Below are 25,356 nucleotides of genomic sequence, written 5' to 3' on the forward strand. Positions count from 1 at the left end.
AGAATAATATGACGATTTTTTTTTCCATTCATTTGAAACCTATTGTCCTTCTATATAGCCGTAATTAGTCAGAATCCATTTTCTATATAAATATTTTAAAAAATCCTTCGTGGTCAGTCAAGTATACACCCTAAAAGCTTGGGGGCACCTTGTCCCTTTCTCATTGCTCTGTCGGGCGAGCTCCTCTCTCTGAGAGCGAGAGAGAGAGAGAGAGAGAGAGAGAGAGAGAGAGAGAGAGAGAGAGAGTGAGAGAGTGTGCGTGTGTGCTCTGCTGTTGCTGCCCTTTGATCCCTGCATTAGTGTTAGTTAGGGGCTCGGAGACACACACTTACAGAGAGCAGCCATAGTCAAGACACGGCAACAACAACAGCACCTCCTCCTCTACTCTTCCCTGTTCCCAACAATACACTTAACCGAGGACAGCCAGGTGCACGACAAGTCCCTGCCATCAGGCTCCCTCGCAAAATTTCAATGGGAAAAGACCTTTTTTCTTCTTATCCCTAAACAAGAAGGAGAATGTGATAAAAGGGGGAAAATGCCAAGGAGGAAACAGGAGCAACCCAAGCGCCTGCCTTCGCGTAAGTCGTTTTCTCGTTCGGCGCGATTTTAGCGCTTCTCCGTGTGTTTTGCGCAGTAGTTTAGGGTTAAAGAGGTGAAACAGACAAAGGCACGGCGGAGGTTATTTCTCCTTTTTTAGGTCTGTGCTAGGCAGCCATGTTGGCGATGAGGGGGCTAGCGGAGCGAGCGCACTAGCGGTGCCTTTAATTGCAGATAATCGATAAAGGTCCCATTCCGCCTAAAGGTTGCGGCCAGTAAAGCTCGCGTTATCGCCGCTTATTTAGCGCTAATGGTTTCTTATATGTGTCCGTGCGAGCGAGGCAGAGACGCGCGGAAGGGAAAGGGGAGGATCTGGCCGCAATAAAATGAAGGGTCAGTCGGATCAGACTGAGAGCCAGACTCAGCCTTCTACCCGTGCCCCTGCCTTTAACGTTACTTAGCTCCAGCGCTATCTAGCAGCAGTCCGCAACTTCAAAATGCGTCCTAAAAGACGTTCGTACAACTTCGTGTCGTGTCGTGTGTGTGTGCGCGCGCGACTGTTTTCTTTCGTTTGTCGAGCGGGATTTTTTTTAAACTGAGGTATTTTCTTCCACCCCTCCCAGTTCAGCGAGGTTCGTGTCTGCAGGCTGCCTGTGTCAAAGCCATGGTCGGTCACCTGAAGTTCAGGGTTTTTTCCCTTCCTCATGCAGCCATTCATTGCAGACAGTCCTCGATCAATAACGCGCGAAAGGCGAAACGCGTTTTTCTCTCGCTTCGAAGCTCGTGCGACGGAAATCTCACGGTTTGCGCTGCTTTGCACGGGTTGCGTTTGGGATTACTAATCGCGAAATTTGTTCATTTGACCCTGTTGTAGCTGGATGTTAACATTGTGCTTTTATCAGCTCGCTAATAACGGCTGTAGTTGCGTGAGCCGGCCGCTAGAGGGGACATGATGTGTAGAGTGTGGAAAACATCGATCAGAGGAATTGGCGAAATGTGGCACGGTGGCGCTTTAAGGGCACGGAAGCAGGCGCTCATAATGCATCTTTGTGCGTGTTGCCATTCATAAGCGAAACGGCGCCTTTTGGGACTTTGTTTTTTTTGAAAGTCTGAGACACTGTGTTTTGCTGCTCTCTGGAATTTTCTGCTTGTATTCTAGCAGCATTGCATTGTGCTGATGTTCCTTCATAATGCCAGCCATGGTTTGTTTACATCCATTGAACTTGTCACAGTCATTTCTGTCATTTCTACTCGCCTTTAACTCTTCATCAGTAGGTAATGCAGTTCAAAGTTGTCACTTTTTGATTTTGATTTTAAAATAAAGACACTTTTTGGTGGGTTTAGTGAATTGCTTTACAGTGTAACAACATGTAGAAGGCAGTCATGTGGAACTTATTGAGTTTTATGAAATCGTTTAGATGTTAGGAAAACTTGTTTAATAGAAATGCAGGATATAAACCACTATATTATAATGATAAAGTGTTGTAACTAAACTTATTCATCAAACTTAACTTATTAAATAAACATATAAAGTTATTTAGTAACAGAAACTCAGGGTATGGTACATAAACCTTAATATTATAATAAGTGTGTTATAACTAAATGATCATTTTCTTTTCATAACTTTAATAACTTTCTTTCAGTCATGGTTGTTTAGAAACTAGCCATAATATCTACTGCCGTTTGTCCCACCTCTCAAAATCACCCACTCAGCAAAAGCTCGTCTGAAGTTTGGTGGCGCTCCACGCAGCGTGATGTCACGTTTCATTACGTTCTGTTTGTGTTCATTTCGCTTTAACACCTGTGAGCAGAGAGGCAGACGACAAGCACAATTGTTGATCTAAATTTAAAGTTTGAGTTCAGGACAGTGGAACTTGTGTGCTGCAACTGTTTGTGTGCTCTTAACGTGCCAGGCGAACGTTTCCGTGTAAAGGCTGTGGCATATCCTTTTGCAAGTGTATCTTTCACTTCCTTTTCTCAAGAATACATATCTGAGTTCAGGAGTGCTTGCGTCACGATGCACATGGGTCAAGACCTGCAAGAGGGCCTTGATACAGTCTGGTGATCTTCTTGACAGTTAAATATGACCTTTAGCTTTAGTGCTAACCACTGGTATTACAAAACCACGGCCTGTATAACACTGTTGCACTCCTTTTTCCAGAATGCATATTTTGTTCAAACTGCAGGTCACAGTTCAGCAAACTTCCAGTAAACTAATCGCGAAAAGGGAGCCTAGGTTAAAATGTTCCTGTCTTTTTAAGCTGGTTTCCTCAGATTTCCACTCGGAGGTGTAGAGGTCGACTGAGGTTACCTCTTTTTCTCCTTTTCTGCTGGTTCTTTGTCTTGCTCGCAAGCCTCCATTTTGTGCAAGTACATAGCCCGTATCATTCTTTCACCCTGACCTTTGCCATCAGCTAAAATGTCTCCCTATGGGAGCCGGCCATTTCCATTATACACACAGGATCTTTAAGGTTATCTGCATTCGCAAATGGAGGAATTGGAGCATTGCACGGATTTCAGCTCTCCATTACAGACTGACGGCAGAGTGTGTGCGACTGGGTGGCTCTCCACCTTACTGTAATGGTGGGTCACTGGCTGCTTTCCACTCATCTATGATTATAATGACCTTGGCTGGGCTTGGGCTTGAAAACATTGGATTAAGGGGAAAGGAAAATGAGGGGAGGTTTCCATTTCGCTCTTGGCATCTGATTTGTAGGGAAAATCTGCCAAGAATACCCCCTCCTCCTCTTCCTCCTCCTCCTCTTTCTTCCCCCTGCCCCACCAACTTGATCAGGCTCTCTCACCGGTGTCTGCCCATTTGAGCTCAAGCGAATAATGATACACAGGCTTTCCTCTCAGAAATGAATTAAAGGGCAGGGGAAGGGTGGTGGATGCTCTCCTGAACAAGTGCTCACACAGAAAGGGGCTTCAGCCAGGCATACTGAACCAGAACATTTAGATTAATTTGGCTAGCTGGATCGCCTGGCTTTCATCACAGGTGTAGTCTAGCTGTGAGTGCTCAGTCAAAGGCACTGTGGTGACATAATTAAGACCATTTTTGTACGGCTCGATGATTGTCACGGACTAGGCTCGTCATGTGTAAGAAGGTTCATCTTTAAAATGACAAACCACGAAGTAGCCTATGAAAGCACTGAATCAGTCTTGAAGCCAAGCTCAGGGCTCAGCAGTAAGGTTGGGAAGGACCGCTTGCTCTATTGAGTCTGCACTATATCTTATATGTTTTGATCATGCAGAAACAGAAACATTTGCTTTTCTGTACCATTTGGTTGCTAACTTTGCTTGTCAACTTTTTAAACTTGTTAGCCAGCTAAAATGATCTAGCTGGCTTAATACAGATGAGGTTTTGACAACATTCTCATTTTTGTACGGCTCGATGATTGTCACGGACTAGGCTCGTCATGTGTAAGAAGGTTCATCTTTAAAATGACAAACCACGAAGTAGCCTATGAAAGCACTGAATCAGTCTTGAAGCCAAGCTCAGGGCTCAGCAGTAAGGTTGGGAAGGACCGCTTGCTCTATTGAGTCTGCACTATATCTTATATGTTTTGATCATGCATTTGCATTTTTACACTTTGCAAACAGAAACATTTGCTTTTCTGTACCATTTGGTTGCTAACTTTGCTTGTCAACTTTTTAAACTTGTTAGCCAGCTAAAATGATCTAGCTGGCTTAATACAGATGAGGTTTTGACAACATTCCAAGAATGATTTGGATCATCTTGGTAGCGTCAGTGTAAATGGATTTAAAATTACAAGCCACTCAGAAATGTTTTCATAGTCATCATCGGTGTTTAGGAATTCTTGGTGTTTCTTGGGTGATCATATTAACTGTATAATCTATTATACAGGTCAGCTGTTAATATTTAATATTATCTCCTTCTTTTAAATTCGATTTAAATGTGTAGAAAATGTATAATAATATTTAAAATAATTTTGAAATCAATTTTAAAAATCGCTTTAAACTATAATATTTATTTGACATGCTTTTGTTTTTAAAATTTTAAGTGTGAATATACATTAGCCTACTGTTCAAAAGTTTGGGGTCAGTTATTTATTCAGGATGCATCGAATTGATCAAAACCTAAGTACAAAAAAATTTCAAATTCAAATAAATGCTGTTTTGTAACTTTACATTAAAGAATCATAAACAACATTTATCACGGTTTCTACAAAAATATTAAAAAGCACAACTGTTTTCAAATTATAATAATAAATGTTTCTTGAGCAGCAGATCAGTGTATTAAAATGATTTCTGAAGGATCGTGTGATACTCAAGACTGGAGTAATGGCTGCTTGTGAATTCAGCTTTGCCATCATATGAATAAGTTCTATTTTAAAATATATTCAACTGAAAACATTTGTGAGACAAACAGACACACACAAAAAAAAATCACCTTACTGTTGTGCTCTGAACCTGTCCATCGATCTTTCTGAGCCTGTAGTTAATCAACATGCTCATTTGGTAATGATTTTTTCCTAACTGTAGGACACACCTTGTGTCCATATATGTTTTAATGAAGCACTACAGACTCTGAATAAAAAAAGTCTGAACACAATGTTTCACCCACCCAAGTTTCAGTCAAAGCCTGTATGGAATAAAAGTGCCTGCGCTGGGTAACGGTTTTCCACATGTTGAAAAGTCACAACATGGAGATCTACAGCTCGGAGAGCAGCCCTTTGGCTAGTGGCGGCCCAGCACCGAGTAATAACCAGCTCATAGCAGGCATTCTGCTGGCAGTGGTTCATAAGGAACAGCTCGCTGGTTCAGCTGGGGAAGGGTGGGGGGAGCTCCTGGAGAGCTCCAGGCACTTTCCTGTGTTGTTGTACCACACAAGTGAATCCATCCCCTCCAGGATAGACCTTTAACAGGCTGCTAACACTGGGCCACACCGCACAAGGGGTCGAACAGACAGGTCTGACGCAGGCCCAGGCTGCAGAACTGTGCCAAACTGTGATTTGATTTATGAGTCAGTACTCTGGGTCTGTCTTAAGATGAGATGAGGCTTACTGGGCAGAATCAAAGAGCAGTCTGTTCACTTGACAGGGAATGAGAAGAGGCAAGCCACTGTCGGTTTTTAAAACTGGATTTGAATTGTCATATTTTCGAGGAGGCCTTAGAAGTGGGAAGGTCAATAATACCTGGAAAAAGCTATATGTTGTGTAAATATGTACTAAGTTGCATACATTTCCTAAAAATAAATCTGAACATTGGATAAAGACAAGTTAAAATTATTGTTTGATTTTGGTGTATGTACTGTAAGTGCTGCTAAAGTGGAGATTCCTGATTAACTTCTTTCAAGATATGTATTTATGATTAATGATTGCACATTTTAATTTTGAGTTTGACACTAATATTATAATAGCAATATATTTCTCTCTTAATGTTGTCACTGACCCAGAAAACATTCTTAACATTAAACTCTGAAGTTATTATTATTTTTTGACAGTAGTTTTAATACATTTTTCATTACTTTGTGTGAAGTGGACACATGCTGCAAACTGCTGAGCTTGAGCCCCATGTGTGCTCCATGTGTAGTAGAACAGACAGAATAGAGTGCAATTTATTCATTTTGAATCACATAGTGCATACAGACTATAAACTGACTTTTTACTGTTATTAGCCACTGATTATTTTGATTCACTTGCAGCCAAAAGTTCCTTGTAGCCATGAGGTTGGTTAAACCAGTTTCTTTTTCAAACCAAATGATGTTTAATAGAACCGAATGGATTGTTTTTGTTTTCTTTCTCCACCTTGAAATGGACTCCAGATGGCAACAATTATTGAGTGTATTTAGCTTTAATAGATTGTCCCCAGTCTTGATCAGTTCTGTTACCATAATAGCTAGTTGATGTTTTTTTTTTTCTTGTTGTGATTGGGAAGGCTGATTCCACACCAACAAAGTAGCACCAAAAATGCCAAGTTTGATTCAACTAGACAATTTACTCTCACAATTATGCGTCTATCATAATCATAGTAATTACACAACAATAATCACAATGGTAATTGCAATCATTGTCATCATTAGCATCAAGATACGTTGGGACCCCAATGTAGTTTTGGAACAGAACCGGTTATATTTATATGCTTGTCGGGATTTCATTGAGCTCAGTACACCTAGGCTAAATGTGAAAAATGTGTTAATATATAATCGAAACTCAGTCAAATACAATTTTCCTCCATTCCCAAGAAAGTGTGCTTGATGAGGGTTTGAAATTTGGGTATTCTCCAAGCACAAGGCTAACTTCACCTCTGTCACGTCTCTAAGATAGACTTCACTGTCCAGCACAGCGAACGTAAGCAATGTTAATGAGTTTAACTAGCGAACTAGCAGCTGTGCTCCAAGGGTTTTTCTGGAGACGGGGCTGTTTTATAGCTGAGAAGATTAAAAGTGCCAGGAAGGAAACAGACACAGAGTAGTGGCACCCTGAAGTATTGACAGGCTCCAAGGGAAATGGTATATCATCGGCAAGTGTAGAGGTGTTTGGCTGCTTTACAAAGGCGAGATATATTATATTCATGATGTGAAGTCATCTCTGTGAAAGCTATTGTCACTATGTCTTGTGCTGATTTACGAGGCTTAAAACGTAGGTGGGTGTCTGAGACCTGCTCAGCCCCTCATGTAAAAAATGTCCTTCGCATTTGCAGATGACTTCACAGTACGTTTGATTACTCCCAACCTTGATGCAAAGCTCCGGTATTCATGTTTAGTTGTTACGACGAGGTCGGTAGCTGTTTAGTATTGGTCTGGGGAGTCTACCTGGATGTTGGTGGGGGGCTCAGAGAATACCTGTTCGTTCACTGTTAGACCTTGTTACACTATTCTAATACTCTGAGTGAATGGACGGTACAGCCATGGTGGCTAAAAATCTGGGTTGGCAACTGAAAGGTTGCAGGTTTGCACACTGTTAGAAAAAAAAGTGCAAAAATTGGAGATTTACGGGTACAACAGCTTGTCACTGGAAGGATACCCTCAACGGTAAATAAAAGCATCAGCTACATGACTAGTCAGAGTGGTATGTCATTTCAACCATATACTGATTGTACTCACTGAAACTAAACAGCGTTCCTCCAGGACAATAGTGCTAAATAAAAACAACACAGGACTAGACTACACAGACTAAATTAGATTAAAAGGGTTAAAAAGAACTAAAATAAGATCTAGAACTAAGAACTAAAGATATAAATGCTACTTACGATGACAATTAAATGTAGTTAAGTCAAAGCAATTTTATGTAGGGATGCATAATATATACAGCACCGTATTGGCTGTTAATGTTATTTTAGTATTTTATATTTTATTTAAACACTCTAAAAACACTGGGTTAAAAACAACCTAATATGGGTTATTTTTAACCCAAGGGCTGGGACTGAACACATTTTGGGTTAATTTTACCCAGCAAATTGTGTTTATTTAACCCAGCTAATGGGTTGATTCATTTTTACTATAATACTAAATAATATTTTACTTCAGACATGAATAAATTTTTACAGATGAACTTAAATCCTCTAAACTTTTGTAAAATACTCCACACAATGACTGGTTTGCATGAAATGTCCTTTATTGTCCTTTATTTATATCATTTTACAGCATAGCATATTTTATATCGTTTTTAATACGTAGGCCATACATATTACCTATATTTAAACTTGTTTAAATAACATTAGAAGTAAAAATTTAATATGAAACAGAAGTAATTCACATGCAATCGACCAGTCTCTGTTATCCTGTTTCCACTGTAACTGCGCTGGTTCTCGTGCCCCAGCTGGAATCGTGTTCGGTGGGGAACTGCGAACAGCTAAGTCCGCCACCCCGAGTTTCACTCCAGCCGAAATATGCTGTGACTGCCTCCATAACCTGCCCATAAACAAACAGTAAACAGCTCTGAGGACATATTTTAACATCCATAGTATTTATATTCTGTATCTTTGTTAATGAAATCACTTATTTTATGCAAAGCATCAAGCTTTTCCTTCACACAAGAAGACTGACGCGACACTCGTTTAGGTGTTTCCCCAACTGGGGTTTGTAAGTTGATGAAAAGCTAATGAATAAATCATAAAATAATGTTAAATTAAATACAGAAATGTGTTGACTGACAAAAATGTTTGGAAACTCCTGCTGTACATAATAATCGAAGCCATTTTAATTTTAGTACTTAAACGTTTTAGTTCAGGTTCAGTTTGTACTTTTTTCATTCAATATTTATAATATCTCATTGATCAGTTTGTCAGCATTGTTGGCCTCTCAGTATCAGTAGTAGAATTTCAATATTGGTGGAGCCCTCGTTTTATGCGCCAATATTGACTGGCTGTGATTCAGACTATAATTCTGCTGTTTGCTCAGCTGAAGATCTTTATGGATTTCTTCATTATGGTTTTATAGATTATCCCAATTACTCTCTATAAATACGTCCCCATTTGGCATGCACAGTGGACTGTTTTTTTTGTTCAGTTTTTGTTGTTTTTGTTTTTTTTTGTTCAGTCCCCCACAGCTGTAAGTCACACTCGTATTTCAGCGGGCACAGTTTACCCTTGTTGTCATTTAGTCGTTGTCTATGCAGAGACTCTTAAACGAAGCACTAAGGTTAGGCTCAAAATGTTGGCTCGATGCGCTCTCCAAAGGCACAGTTATGGTTGTCATAGTGATCATTTTTTTTTGCAATCATTTGTCACCCAGATACTGTAGGGTTGAATTAGAAGCACCTGGTTACACTGACGTGAAGCGAACGAAAGGGGAGAGGTGAACAACTATTCCCGTTTACTCCTCTGACACAGCACGTTTTCAGTTATACGTGGGTGCCGTCAGCGTTATCTCGCTCATATGTCTTTACCTACGTAAAAAGCGAGATGGCTATCTGCGTGACAAAGAGTACTAGGACCGAACAATGCGGCACTGACCATCAGCCGCCCCGGCCACCGTTTAACATGGAGATTGGAAAAGGAATCAGCTCCCTCTCTTCCAGGACCTGCATGTAAATGAGGTTAGCCTCTCCTGCTGTGCCACCGCTCTATCCCCCACTCTCATCTCCAGCTCTAATGACTGCAAAACTGCCACCCCCATTCTTCAGGAAGAAACCGGGACCAATCCTGATTAGTGCCCTTGTCTTGAGTGACAGGCTTGGATCCAAGCAGGCAGTGCCGTGGGCGCCACTGCCAAGCTGCTGTCAACCCGGTATCACTGTAAAAAAGCCATCCCTTTTCTTCAACCCCCTCAAGCCGCACACATACCTCCTCCACTCTCACACACCCCCTCATATTCTCTCTCTCTCTCTCTCTCTCTCTCTCTGTCTTTCTGGGTGGCTGGCTAGTCAAGCTTGGCTGCATCCCTCGCCTGAGCTACTGAGACAAAGTGTGATTTACAGTAGTTGGAGAGTTTCCCTGTCAGCTCTAACCTGTGTGCATGCTGTCTATCTGAGTAGGCGGCAGTAATGCTGTAGCAACAGCATATTGTACCTAGCTGAATCCACCCCTGCTTCCTGTCCCCGTGCTATGTACACAGAGCCTTACTTATTATCGTATGTTTGTGAGTGTGCGGGCACAGCGAACCATCCATTTTCCTTTCGTTTCAGCATTTTTCACGTTGTAAATGTAAAATCTTCAAGGCCTTTGAGCTCTGGACTCGATGCCCCACTTGTATGCCCTTAAAGAAACATCACTGAAGTGTACCGTGGATCCCATTAGTTAGCATCTCGCAGTTGATTATGAACATGCAGATCTGCCAACTTTTTGATGGTACAGCTGAGATTACTAGTCCAGGCGCTGTCTTTTTTTTTTCTCTCTCTCTCTCTGTCTATAAATGGAAGTTGGGGGAAATAAACAAGAGTGCAAAAGGGCGCTTCATCTACAAAGAGGAATTTCAGAGGTCTGGAAGCCAACACTGTCTCAGTCTCTTCCAAGAACACATCTCCTTCCTGTTTCACCTCTGGCACCCTGCCCAATGTGCCCACAGACTGCTGAGGCCATGCAGAAAACACACAGATGGTAATATGTAGTATGCTTTGCTAATACATGCTGAAGAAGGCCTGTGCTAATGTGGAATATGGTAGGCGACTGATTTGTTTAATATGAGTGTTGGATAAAAGTGATCTAAATCACTATTAATCACAGCATACAATATAATAATTCAATGTAGTGTAAGTATTACACCTAGTATCCTATTAAAATAGACTGTAACTTGTTCATCTGTGTTTTACTTGACTGTTGCAAGTAATGCTTTTATGTAAGGTTGAGTAATTTGCTTTAAAATTTCTCTATTACAATTTACATTTTAAAAGAATCAGCAAATATGACAGAATCTGGAATTTGTGGACAAACAGATGGTAATATGTAGTATGCTTTGCTAATACATGCTGAAGAAGGCCTGTGCTAATGTGGAATACGGTAGGCGACTGATTTGTTTAATATGAGTGTTGGATACAAGTGATCTAAATCACTATTAATCACAGCATACAATATAATAATTCAATGTAGTGTAAGTATTACACCTAGTATCCTATTAAAATAAACTGTAGCTTGTTCATCTGTGTTTTACTTGACTGTTGCAAGTAATGCTTTTATGTAAGGTTGAGTAATTTGCTTTAAAATTTCTCTATTACAATTTACATTTTAAAAGAATCAGCAAATATGACAGAATCTGGAATTTGTGGACAGAAAATGATAGTGTCAGCTGTGTAGGACCACATCACTTAATATTAGAATAATAAGAATAATGTAAGAAGCGGTTCAGCAAAATTTGCCTGCAAAAAAGATCAATTGTCCACTGTCAATAGTGTAGTGTTGCACAAAGCACAGCTAAAACAGAAGTCACTTTTACAGCAACCGATTTTCTGTTGGTCACACGTGAATTTGTGTGGAAACCTGCGAAATCTGTGTCGAGAAATGTTTTGCCCTTACTCGAAACATGTGACAGCACCTTAATTTGACCACATCTAATGTGTCATGTTGTGAGTTAATTGGTGCTACTCAGCCCTACTTTATAAAAACTTTGTATTTTTACCTTTGTACTTTCACTAACTCACACATAGACATACACTCACAGAGTATATTCATACAAACACTCACAAATTCATATACATGTACAGTTTTTTATATATGTCTATATAACATATATACTGTATATATATAATATAAATCTTTTATATAAGTATATGCTATACTCTGAAATGCTAAGCATGCTATGCTCTTGTTCACATCTTCTTTTTCTTCTTCCTTTTTTTTATTTAATTGTGAACTTAACCAAATTTAGATCACTTCTTATTACCAGTTTGGTCAATATTGACATACCTATTGGCTATTAAGACTTTTATTTTAGAAAACTGATTTGCATGTGGAATTATTTTGATGGCGAATGTTGATTGGTCATTTTGATTCCATGGAAATTTGTTTTGACAATGCATTAGGTAAGAATATAATTATTATTTTTTTAACTCCAAAAAAGAGTAATTATTAAAATATTTATATTTGATGTCCGTGTTTGAATTCAGTATGATGTTAGAAGAATTTCACAGTACTTTATTTTACCAACCTTAGTCAACTATTTTTGTTTAATTGATGTTTGTTACGTTTTATTGTTGTAAGAATGGGGGTGGTCTGCTTTGTTACCAGAATTGATTTATAGTGTATCATGATATATAAAGAGGTTTTTTGTGTGTTTAATGGGATGGGATTTCATGTCTTAAGTGATCAGTTAAGATGCTAGGGTTGGGTATATGTTACAGCACACTTTTCTCTCGATTTAATACATTGTGACGTTTCATTATATCATAACTGAATTGTGACTGAGAGAGAGAGACTCAGCATTTCAGTGAGAGAGAGTTGTAATCTGTGGTGTCAGTGTTAATCTCGCTCATGCGGTTCCATTCACTTTTTTCCATTACTATAGAAGTGTCTCAGACCGCACTGAGAAATGCCGGTTGCCAGTTTTTGCTTATTTAGACTTCCTGATTCTTCATTAATTGAACTGCGGGAAACAATATGAATGAACAAGGATCGATATGAGAACCTTGAGGATGATGCAATATTGCAAGAAAATAAATCGTGACATATCGATATATGATTGTATTTGCAGAATCTTAGTTTTGCCTTGACTGATTGCCCATTTTCTTCAAGGCATAGAATGGTCATCCTGAGAGCCCCCTAATTAACAGGATTACTTCCCACCTCTGGTTCTGCGTTAGTCACTCGTGACGATGTGTGGCTGGTGGCGGTAGCAGCGTGTGCTTCCCACCATATTGTCGGCCGGCGGCTAATAAGGTAGCACTGACCGGCGGACGGGTTCATTAGCATCGCCTGCGGCCGTGGCAACCCCCGCCAGGGCCCAGTCGGACACTTAATTACCACCACCACTTTTTATCTCCCCGCCAAAACCCAGCCCCCCACCCCTCGAACGCCACCGGCACTTGCTTCTGCAATCCACAGAGAATGCTGGGAAAGTATAGATGCCAAAGTGGTGGTTAGTTAGCCTGTAACATTCGATAGCAGTGCCTCACTGTGAGGCACTGCAATATCTCTGATAGAGTTAAAGCTATTCGACCCGAGCCTCTCATGCGAGACTGCGCGAGTGTGTCTTTTCATTGGCATCAGTGGAATATTGATGGCTCCACCCCAGCTTAATCGACTAATGGCCTCTCCCTCTCGCCTTCACTCTGCTGAAGCAGCCTCCCTCTCACCCAGCACAGCCTTTCTGTGCCCTTTCTGCGACCCCTGGGTCAGGCAGGCCGATTTTTATGCCCGACTGAGTCACAGAATAGCCTCAGTGTATTGGTAGGCAACCATATGCAAGTCATGTGGCTGCTGGCCCTAATAGAGAATGCTCCCAGCCTCCTCCTCGGCCTTTTAGCTTATTGCATCTCACAGCTGAGATGTTGTGGCATTAACTGTATAGCTGCCAAAGGCTGTTGTTCAAATGAATCCCGAGAAGTATAGGCCACAATTACACTAGATCCATGTACTGTGGCAAAGAACAAAACAGAATTAACGAGGTCCTTAAGATGTTTTCCAAGTCTAATTGTAATACAAAGAACAAATATTCCATGCACAATTCTCTGTAAAGCAATATGGTAAAAATACAGATTTCTACATAAGGATGGTTCACTCAAAAATGAACATTTGGTCATTGTTTATTCACACTCATGTTTACCGGTCAAGTCGGTACGATTTCACTCATCAAGCTTGCATTTATTTGATCAAAAATACAGTATTACAGTACAAGATATACAGTAATATTGTTAAAATTTTAAAATAACTTTGCATATTAAAATAGAAATGTATTCTTATGATGGCAGAGCTGAATTTTCAGCACCATTACTCCAGTCTTCACAGTGTCACATGATACTTCAGAAATCATTCTAATATGCTGATTTTGCTGCTCAAGAAACATTTCTTATTATTACCAATGTTAAAAGCAGTTGTGCTGCTTAATATTTTTGTGGAAACCATATACATTTTTGTTCAGGATTCTTTTTATGAATTGAAAGTCCAAAAGAACAGCATTTATTTGAAAAAATATATATATTTTTGCAAAAATGCAGAAGTCTTAAACGTGTATTTCTTAAAAATGTAAATACATCCTTGCTGAAAAAAAAATCACATCATGGTAGTGTAATGTCTGGACTGTATTTTACACACATGCATACTTATACAACATACTTTTTTTTGAACAGTCAAGAAGTATTTTATCCAGTTCAGTATATACTCTGACAGTACACAAATTTGGACTTTACTGAGCAAATACACACGTACATGTTTGTCAATTAGACGGAGCACATCAGAGAAATAAGCGCAATAATTTTAAATATACATTTTCATAAAATACTTTTTAGACGACAAATGTATACAGGAAATTGTGTCCCTTATATTTACATAAAAATTATTATGTCCAAAAGAGGGAATTTGAATGGATTTCTATAACATTCCTGTTAAAAGATTTCCAGAATAAAAATGTCCTCCATCTCATTTTCTCCTCCAACTTCAAAATCGTTTAACATCGTTGTTTTACCTTTTTTTGTAAAGGGCATTTGACTTTCTATTATGCAGATTACAGTATAACATAAACATGTTTATCTTAACCTTTCTTTTTAAAAACATTTCTATTTTAAACTCTAGAGAACATAATCATTAATTTGTAATATCACTTGTTTGTTTTTTTTACTAAATTGGCTGTGAGAAATCTGTCTGGTAGGCTAAAAAGTTAATTTCAGAGCTTGAATGTAACACTCTTCTTTCTTTTTATATTTTGTTGAGGTTATGATTTGCATTTAGCGCTTGTGGTTGTAGGGTTGTAGGGTCATGTCCACAGCAGACACAATCATAAGCTCAGTTTATCCTCAAGAGATACGAGCACCAAGTCTCAGTGTGAGTGACTGATAACAGATCTGGACCACAGTGCCTCTCGCAGCTGTTTTTCTGGCCACACAAAGTCATGCTCACCATTATGCCATTAAACGAACCTCTCAAAGGCAGACGGCCAGTATCTTGTCCCTTGTCCCAAACTGTCAAGCTTGTTGCTATGCGATAGCATTGTTGCCATTTCAGCTAACTACCAGGGTTTTGTTCCCATTTTTCAAGCCACATACGAGAGTGTATGTGCGTGTGTGCGTTTTAGAGGCAGGGGGTTGTTTCAGACAAAGCCATGCGGAACTAGGGCCCGAGCCGTGACCTTGGGAAATGTCAGGCCGCCCACGGAGTGGCTTGCCTGTGTCTGCCTCTCTGGTGCAGCTAGGAACAAGAGTGTGGCGTAGCACAACCTAGCTTAACCTAGCGTGGCGAGAGCAGGGTTCAGTCCGAGTTTCTACCATTGCCTCAGAGACCTCTGGTCAGCAATCTAGCCATTTCTCACTAACAACATTATGGCCATTAGTGCCCGTCCTCCCTGGTGTCACATAGAAATGGGTCATGCCTCACATACTTCACTGTTTTGCTCAGGTGACCGAGAGCTCGGTCAGTGAAACGCACTGGTGATGTGCATCAAACGCTCGAACCTTTAACGATGAGGTACGGAAAGTCAGGAGGACGCTTGCACATAATCGCATTCACATCAAGGCATGTGTGTGTATCGGGTTTATATCTTATTTTCTTTTATTTTTCAAGTTAAGAAGCATGCTCTGCTGCATTGTCAGTATCATGGTGCATGGTCGCATGGGGTCGTGGCAGTTGCCACCCCTTTGGACCAAAGTAAGCAGTGCTGGCCAGATGTGTGCTGACTGTAATGATCCCTACGGGTTGACGGGATACCGTTGCCAGGCAACGGCTTTTCCTTTTCCCTGTAAACAGAGGGCTTACTCGCGAGGCTTATGTTGGGGTCAGCAAGGTGAGACCAGCCTTTATGTGTGTGAGCAAAAGGCGAAGAAAAGATGCTCAAATGAATTTTCTTACAGATCATATTCCGGTGTCACAAGTCCCCAGCCTTTTTTCCTGCTGTCTCTAGGTCTTGTTCTCTTATACTCTCACCGAGGTGTGAGGATTTAATTTGGTCAAGTGAACATACAGAAAAAACCCTCACTTGATAAGTTTTGACATCCTCCCTCATCTAGGCTTGGTGTTTTCTGACATGCTCGTGTGGAAGAATTGTTAATATGTATCAGGAATATTCACATTCTTTGTTCGCCCTTGTCTGGCAAGCTGTAATGTTTTGCTTATGAATATTGATACATGAAGTGTATATTAATGACCCTTGGTGACCTTAACCCTATCCTTATTGGCTCCCTTGTGGTATCGGCAAGATCATGAATATTAATCCAGTTGTGTAACCTCCATTACCCTAATCTTTGCTGTCTAGCCTCCCGGAAGGGCCTGTCACCATGGTAACCCTTTTACTACACTCTTTTAGACCCTTGGAAAAAAAACATGGTTGAAAAACGAATAAAAGGCAAGTTATTCCACTGTGCGTTATGAGGTATGCGTCATCAGGGCACTCACCAGGGCAACTCTAAATTGAATTATATCACTCATCTTTTTAGAACATTTTTTTTTTCAAACCATCCATTTTAGTCCTAATGAGAAAAGTCACTTGGAAAAGGTCAATCAGTGGCTATAAGGACAATGCTGTCAGCATTTTGCCCTAACAGATTTTTTCCTCCAGCATTTATTGATAATCATGCCATTACATATATATATTTAATAAGATGCTCGTTTTATAGAATACAACAAATGAAAATGAAGTATTGTCAGTTGTCTTGCTGGAAAAGCATTTGAATGAATCATGTTTTTTTCCTATTTCACAGATGTGGACACGGTAGAGGATGGAGGGCCAGAGGGGGGCTCAGTAGAGGAGGACAGCTGGTTTGGGAATACCTCAGACAGCCCCTCTGAATCGTCCTACGGTGATGTGCAAGATGAGCTGCGGGTTTCCCCGGACGATGTTCCCCGACCGGACCACGACACCTCAGCCGAGAGCTCCCTGGGCTGCCCGACACCAGTTCAGCGGGCTTCCCTGGAGCTGCTGGGACTGGACAGTGTGATCCTCTCGACCCAGGACATGCTTTCCTCGGAGGTGTCCTCTCTTTATGGAGACTCCAGCCAGGCCCTGGGCAAGCCCCTCAGCAGCAACCTGCGGCGTCTCCTGGAGGATGGCTCACTGAAGCTGGAGGGAGGCGACCTGAGTGGGCATGGAACGGGAAGAGGACCAGAGTCGCCCCCGGTCAGCTTGGTACTATCTCCATCTTCACATCATGCACAGCAGCTGAGTGCCCTGGCGAGGAGGTTGGCTAACAGCAGCAGCAACAACAGTGGCAACTCGAACTCTGCATCACCTGCATCTGTAGCAACTGTCAAGCAGGAGCCCTGTGACCCATATGGCCCCAGCAATGGCCCTAACTCAGGCAGCAGTGGCTTCGTATGGGTAGGTGTTGCAGATAAATGGCCGTCAACTAGTTGCTCAGCACCCAGTGGCAGCAGCCTATCACCAGACTCAGCTATCCAGAAGTTAAAGGCAGCCGCCAACGCTGTGCTCCAAGACAAGAGTGCGGTGGCCTCCTCCACCTCGGCGTCTTCATCCTCCTCTTCCTCCTCATCATCCTCTTCAGTCACCTCCTCCTCAATGGCAGCCCTAGGCACTCGCTCTGATGACGCAGTGCGCTTTGAACCGTTCGCTTCACCCTTCAGTCCGCAGTCAGCCAGCTCCACGCTTGCTGCCCTCTCAAAGAAAGTGTCTGAAAGAAGTCAGCAGCAGGTGGGCTCATCTGAGCATCAACCCTCAGCTGGCTCCTTTCTCTCTCTGGTTTCCATGACCTCCTCAGCAGCTCGGCTAAAGGAGGTGGCCGCACGAGCAGCAGGGAACCTTCTAGCTGATAAGAAAGAGCCGGCATTAGTACTGGGAGCCTCTGAAGATGTCAAGCCCCTGTTAGACAGGAACCAGAAGGTGCCCACCCCAACCCAGGCCATAGATCTTCTGCTGCCAACAATCCCCAAGGGAAGGGCCAAGCCCAGCAGTCAAGCAGGTAATGGGTTGTTCCATAAAATAAATGCATGCTTTATTGTGCTTTTGAGGGGAAATTGCCAGGTGGTTTACATTTGTAGGATTAAACATTAAAACAAACATGAAATCACACTAGCTAAAATTCAAATTCTGTGATTATTACGTCAAAAAAATAGATGCATATATGACCACCTCTTTGGCCACCCTGCACCCTAGGTTTTGACACACATTTCACGATTCGATTCGATTCAATATAGATTATTTTGGATATATATCAGGTACAGTAGGCTACATGCCAAATTTTCTCAAGAAAAAAAAAAGCTCTCAACTAATGCAGTAAAATATACATGAGAGTCAGTTGGTACTAGCTACATTACTATAATATTGAATTTGTAGGCTACACAACTGCTAAAATTACACTTAATTAAGTTTTTAAAATAATAAAGTTACAATTACATAATATTTCTACTTCAATTCATTTTTTAAATAGGCTATAAACATTTAAATGGTGGCTTAAATCATAAAACTTGATGGATTTATTCAAACATAAATTAAACATTGAAGAACAGTAAAAATTATAATGAAAATGTTATATGGTGCACATATTTATCAACATCCCCCTCTCTTTATTTTTCTAGCTGACTAATGAGTTCTTGGTCACCGAATATGTTGTTTTCTGTGGTAGATGTGACCACACATTTGTAAACGTGACATTGTTTACAAGACATATTGATGTCTTTGCGTGGCTGAAACACTATTTGAGCGATTACATGAGACAGGATACGGATTGTAAAGTTATACTCTTTCTTTTAGCTTACCTCCGGATGTTTAGTCATGTTTATTTTGTGCTGAAACTGGTATTAATATGGAGGAGATGATCAGTTCACGTGCGCTACGCGCTGCCGCGTTTGTTGAACTGAGGTGCTACAGCGATCTGTCACTCTAGATTAAACAGCACCAAAACGGCATTTATTGTTTGAATACTGCAATACAATGGACAGAATTTGAAATCTGAGACTTTGTCTCATATTAAAAGTACCAAACACAATGCTTATTGCGATATATTGGATGGGAAGTGCCCTTCAATGTTCCATCCATTAACTGAACACAGGCTAGACTAATCGATTCTTGGGATTTAAGAATCAATATCGTTATGTAAAAATAAGAATCGATTAAAATCGAGATATCGATATTTTTTTACCCAGCCCTAGTTTGCATATCGAGTCTTAGTATGGCAGCCGCAGTGGATGGATAGGCTACCAAAATGCGAACTAGCGATCTGAAACAATGGCCTCAGCACCCGAAGGGGTAGGGATAAGGTGACCAGATGTCCCGTTTTTTCCCGGGAGTAACAATTCATTGTCGATTATAACTTAAAATAACTTAAAGTTAGTGAAGGTGGGATAGGCGGAATCGCGCTGATAGAAGTGCTCTCTCTGGCACACGCTCCACTTCTTCAGTTCTCATATAGAGCGCGCAATCAGTTCTCAGTGCTCAAATACACACACAGCAGTCCAAATGTCTATCGTGTAGAGTATCTCACGTAAATACAGTCGGTTATGGATTAAGTGAACATAAACAGGTGGTTGAAAACCAAGCGGCAACCTCCCGGTCTCTCGCTTGAAGCCAACACGGAAGTGACTAAAACTGCAATTCGTCAACTGGCCGCTAGAGGCTGGCTCCAAAAGGGAGTCAGTCCGATAGACTCCCCATGTTAAAATGCCCAACTTTACAGCAGAAAAAAATATGTTTACAGCCTGGTACAAAAAGTGCTTTTGGTCTATATAGGTAATTTTGCCCTTCATGACAACTGTGAGGGGGGAAATTTTTTTATAACTCATCTGTTTTAAATTATATTAAGCCTTAAAGTTCTGCATAATTAAGGGCGTGGCCACTTGAGAGACAGGTGGACTGCCGCTCTGCTCCAGAGTGTGAAACTCGCTAGACTGTGAAACTTAGAAAAATGGCTTAAAAGGGTCAATATGATGCTGCTAAAAAGAACATTATTTTGTGTATTTGGGGTAAGGAAATGTGTTTATGCGGTTTAAAGTAAAAAAAAACATTATTTTCCACATACTGTTTCTCCTCTATGCCCCGCCTTTTTGAAACGCGTCGATTTTTACAAAGCTCATCTGTCTGAAAAAGCGAGGTGTGCTGTGATTGGCCAGCTATCCAGTGCATTGCGATTGGCCGAATACCTCAAGTGTGAGACGGAAATGTTACACCCCTCACATACTGTTGATGCTGTGTCCTGGCCGGAGCGACGAGACAAAAACATTAAGACCCATTACAAACGAGGCATTTTTTGCATCCAGTGGGGACATAATTACTGATTATAATGACTTATACTGTCTTTTTACGCGTTGCATTGCATCGCGCCGCATAAACATAAAACCCTTTCTGCATTTATGATCGGAGAAATGACAAACAAGTGCTACTCCACACTGCCCAAAACTCGCATTTGAATCATCAGTGGAAAATCCTTCAAATTAAATGTACTTACGTGAGTCAGAATTGCCGGCATTTTAGTCTAACGTTACTCTCCGAGGATCAGTAAACAGTCCTCCATAAAATGTGGTGCACACATCTGGATATTTGGGTTAAACTGTTCTGGAAGTTACGCCTTCTTTCTTTGCGTGAACATTTGGGCGGCGTTATGCAAATCTTCCCACATAATGAGGTAGATATGTGGGGGCCTGTTAGAACAATCCGTTTTAGGTAGGTGTGGCTGACTCTTAACTTTTATAAAGAATATCTCTTTGGATTTGAGACTTTAGGGTTAGGGTTAGGGTTAGGGGTTAGGGTTAGGGTTAGGGTTAGGGTTAGGGTTAGGGTTAGGGGGTTGCAACTTTACAGATCTTCTTTATGCACCAAGAGCTTGTAACACTCCAAAGAGAAAGGAAAAATTGAAATCGCATCATATGACCCCTTTAAAAGGTTTTTATTTTTCCAGAAAAAAATAATTTTGGGTAGGACACTGGAAATCTGGCAATTAGATGTTTTAATGAAAATTATCTCAAACTTGATTTTTACCGCTATTTTGAAGTTATTGTAGGTACTCTGCCTTTGCACTGTCTGCAAAAAGTGAGATGTCACGCCAAGGCAAAAGGCAGTAGTTTCCACATTATATACAATATTTGGGTGCTGATCACCATTTCAGAATCATTATAGTAACATCTATATAAAATCTAGTGATCATTGGCTAGGCTACAACATATAGTAACGTAATTAAATTGTTTTTCTGACCATAACAACCAGACAAAAAGTTAAACGTCAGTGGATAACGTTTTGCAACCAATTTATTTGCAATGTTCGCTAACATTAAAGGATGCAAGACACTACTTAGCCTATTGTTTTTACATCGAATTGAATAGCTTAACCTAAGAACGACTTGTGGATTGATGTGAACGCCAGCAGGAATTAGGGTTAGGGTTAGGGGTTAGGGTTAGGGGTAGGGTTAGGGTTAGGGTTAGGGTTAGGGGTTAGGGTTAGGGTTAGGGTTAGGGTTAGGGTTAGGGTTAGGGGGTTGCAACTTTACAGATCTTCTTTATGCACCAAGAGCTTGTAACACTCCAAAGAGAAAGGAAAAATTGAAATCGCATCATATGACCCCTTTAAAAGGTTTTTATTTTTCCAGAAAAAAATAATTTTGGGTAGGACACTGGAAATCTGGCAATTAGATGTTTTAATGAAAATTATCTCAAACTTGATTTTTACCGCTATTTTGAAGTTATTGTAGGTACTCTGCCTTTGCACTGTCTGCAAAAATTGAGATGTCACGCCAAGGCAAAAGGCAGTAGCTTCCACATTATATACAATATTTGGGTGCTGATCACCATTTACAGAATTATAGTAACATCTATATAAAATCTAGTGATCATTGGCTAGGCTACAACATATAGTAACGTAATTAAATTGTTTTTCTGACCATAACAACCAGACAAAAAGTTAAACGTCAGTGGATAACGTTTTGCAACCAATTTATTTGCAATGTTCGCTAACATTAAAGGATGCAAGACACTACTTAGCCTATTGTTTTTACATCGAATTGAATAGCTTAACCTAAGAACGACTTGTGGATTGATGTGAACGCCAGCAGGAATAATGCTCAGAATGATTGTGAATTAAACATCTCCGATGACGTTCACTGCAATGTTTTTTATCAAGTTACAAGAAAAGGTAGGAAACTGACTTAATTGCGAACAGTAGCTGATTTTATGTGATACGCTGTCATGGCATGTCATGGCATTAATGTACAGTAAAACAAAGGCAGAATACCGTATAACTCCAGGCTGGCACAGTAATATTGACGAACGGCTAAACAAATGCAGAGCACCATAACTTAATTTGAGCGATCTAAAACAAAGTCAAAGAGCGGTAACTGATGATACTGTGTTCTGCCATGGTTTCTCCTGGGCTTTTCTCCAAGATGCTTATACACATGATAAAGGAGGTCATATATGTCCCAAAATTATCAATAACTAATTTCGACCAAAAACGAAGTTATGGTGTTTTGTCTTTGCACGGCAGCACTGCTGTCACCATAGACGGGCGTGGTTTCAGCAACTAGCACCTCAGCTTCACTCACGTCCCACCTTTTTGCCCATTTTCGATTATCCGGGTGTGACGCGCTGCCAAGATGGCGGCGGTCGGCTCTGCTCACTTTAGGCTTCAAAAATGCTCTTCTGAACCCTACGAGTGACGTCACGGACACTATATCCATGTTTTTTTTACAGTCTATGGTGAAAACTGAACGTGTGCCAGTATTACATGCATGCCTTCCGTCTTAAAGGGACAGCATTCCTAATTAAGTACCTATCCGTGTCATTAATGTTAACCAATAAAAGATGTTAAATAAATATGTAAAGTAAACCTACTGTATATGAAAAATGAGTTTAATTTGTATCTCTTTCATATTTGTCTTGTCTTATTCTGCTTCTCTTTCAAAAATTATAAATTATATATATTATATATGAACAACTATAATTTTTTATAAGTTGCTCCCTTTTCACTACTGTTAAAGGGATAGTTCACCCAAAAATGAAAATTGTCATCATTTATGCAAGTTTTTCCAAATTAAATCCTTGATTCAGATTTTTCATAAGCTTAATTGATTTGGCCTAAAGAGAGAAGGAGATAATGACTATCCTTGTTTGAAGACTATAAAATAGCTACCAAAATAAATGTTGGTAACTGCAGTTTGACTAAAAGTTGACAAAAATGCAATGACTTTTCGTCGACTAAAACTAAACTAAAACTATGAAAGACTAAAATGTGACTAAGACTATTAAGCATTTTCGTCTCAAGATAAAGACTAAGACTAAATCAAAAATGCCTGTCAAAATTAACACTGGATAAGACACCTGAATCCATTAAATGCAGACCTCACTGCAGACCAGTTTCTTGCATCTACATGTACAGTAATGGAAGCTCCAGGAAGGTGTCAGAAACACACAGTTGCGCAGTGCTTTGTGTCCCAGAAGAACCAGGGAAACCTGGTATTTCAGCTTTTCCACCAAGCACCACATAATTTTAGAGAATGAATTTGCATTTTCATTCAGCCCTTCTTATATAGACACTGTACGCTTTGGGACACCTAACAATTACACCAAAAGGGACTTTAATGAGATTGGATTCTAAATGCATAGACATTGATATGGAGTTGGTCCCCACCCCCTTTGCAGCTATAACAGCTTCCACCATTCTGGGAAGGCTTTCCACAAGATTTTGGAGTGTTTCTGCAGGATCTTTTGCCCATTTATCCAGTAGATCATTTGTGATGTCAGGCACTGATGTTGGACGAGAAGGCCTTGCTCACAAACAGTTTATGCCAAAGGTGTTTGATGGGGTTGAGATCAAGTTCTTCCACACCAAACTTATCCAGCAAAGTCTTTATGGACCTTGCTTTGTGCACTTATGCTGGAATAAAAAAGAGTCCCACAAAGTTGGAAGCATAGCATTGTCCAAAATGTTTTGGTATGCTGAAGCTTTAAAACCTTCCCTTCACTGGAAGTAAAGGTACATTATCATTATCATACACTCTAAAAAATGCTGGGTTAAATGCAACCCATTGCTGGGTAAAATAGGGGCAAACCCAGCAAATGGGCTGGGTTAAATGTTTAACCCAACCTTCTGGGTAGTAACCCAACTGCTGGGTCAAAACAACCCAATTGCTGGGTTTGTCCCTATTTTACCCAGCACTGGGTTGTATTTAACCCAGCATTTTTTAGAATGTACCATTATCCCTGCTCCACCAAACATTACAGTTGGCACAATGTAGACAGGCAGGTAACGTTCTAACTCGGGGTGCAACGGTTCTTGGTCAAAAATCGAACAGTACCATTCTCCTCACACGGTTCGGCATACACTAGGACCGCGGTTCAACTTAAATCTGACAATGCATCTGTAATATGGTTTGTTAGAGTTCGGCTAATGCTTGTTTCTGTTGATGGATACAAATTCTGGCTTCCCAATACATTACAACATGAGCGATGAGAGAGAAAAAACAATACGTGGACAAACCAGTCACTCTTTGTTGAATGCATGCTGTATGTTGGAATAACTGTAAATTATGCCGTCATCACGTGTTGATAACGCAGGTGAGACCTGAACAGCACACGTTGCTATCTGTGTTTAAACTAAACTCATTTGAGCCTTGCCAGTTTAAATATGAAAGAGCCAGAGGACGCGAACTCGCGCGTGCAGTGAGTAGATCTGTGTGTGCGGTCATCCGAAGCGCGTGAACCCACGTCTCAGAACGCGCGCAAATAAGCTCTCTTTGAAGTATTGTGCTTGAATGGACAAATTCACTCAAAAATTATGTCAAAATGCCTGTCTTGGTGAGTATCCTAGCAGACATAGTATCATAGGATCATAGTATCATAGTAAACAGTATCAGTGCGTTCTCTTAAAGTGACAGCACTTTCTTAATGTTAAAGGGGTCATATGATGCTGCTAAAAAGTTATTTTGTGTATTTGGTGTAATGAAATGTGTTTATGCGGTTTAAAGTAAAAAAAACACATTATTTTCCACATACTGTACATTATTGTTTCTCCTCTATGCCCCGCCTTTTTGAAACGCTTCGATTTTTACAAAACTCATCGGTCTGAAAAAGCGAGGTGTGCTGTGATTGGCCAGCTATCCAATGCGTTGTGATTGGCCGAATACCTCAAGCGTGTGACGGAAATGTTACGCCCCTCACCATACTATGATGGCGTGTCCCAGCTGGAGCGAAGACACAAAAACATTAAAACCCATTACAAACGAGGCATTTGTTGCATCCAGTGGGGACATAATTACTAATTATAATGACTTATACTGTCTTTTTACATTGCATCGCGCCGCGTAAACATAAAACTCTGTCTGCATTTGTGATCGGAGAAAT

The 25,356-nt window shown here is 40.5% G+C and overlaps 1 protein-coding gene across 1 annotated transcript in view; it reads left to right on the forward strand.

The window, feature by feature from the left end:
• The first annotated feature begins 246 nt into the window (after nucleotides 1–246).
• Nucleotides 247–25,356, forward strand: part of LOC107598761 (zinc finger protein 827-like) — a 31,289-nt gene continuing 6,179 nt past the window's right edge. Inside the window, exons 1-2 of the mRNA XM_016290197.1 lie at nucleotides 247–578; nucleotides 16,779–17,993. Coding sequence (XP_016145683.1) covers nucleotides 536–578; nucleotides 16,779–17,993 — 1,258 coding nt within the window. The 5' untranslated portion in view covers nucleotides 247–535. The remainder of the gene's footprint in view (nucleotides 579–16,778; nucleotides 17,994–25,356) is intronic.

This window comes from Sinocyclocheilus grahami, unplaced genomic scaffold, assembly GCF_001515645.1.
Source record: "Sinocyclocheilus grahami isolate Dianchi unplaced genomic scaffold, SAMN03320097.WGS_v1.1 scaffold255.1, whole genome shotgun sequence".
NCBI lineage: Eukaryota > Metazoa > Chordata > Actinopteri > Cypriniformes > Cyprinidae > Sinocyclocheilus > Sinocyclocheilus grahami.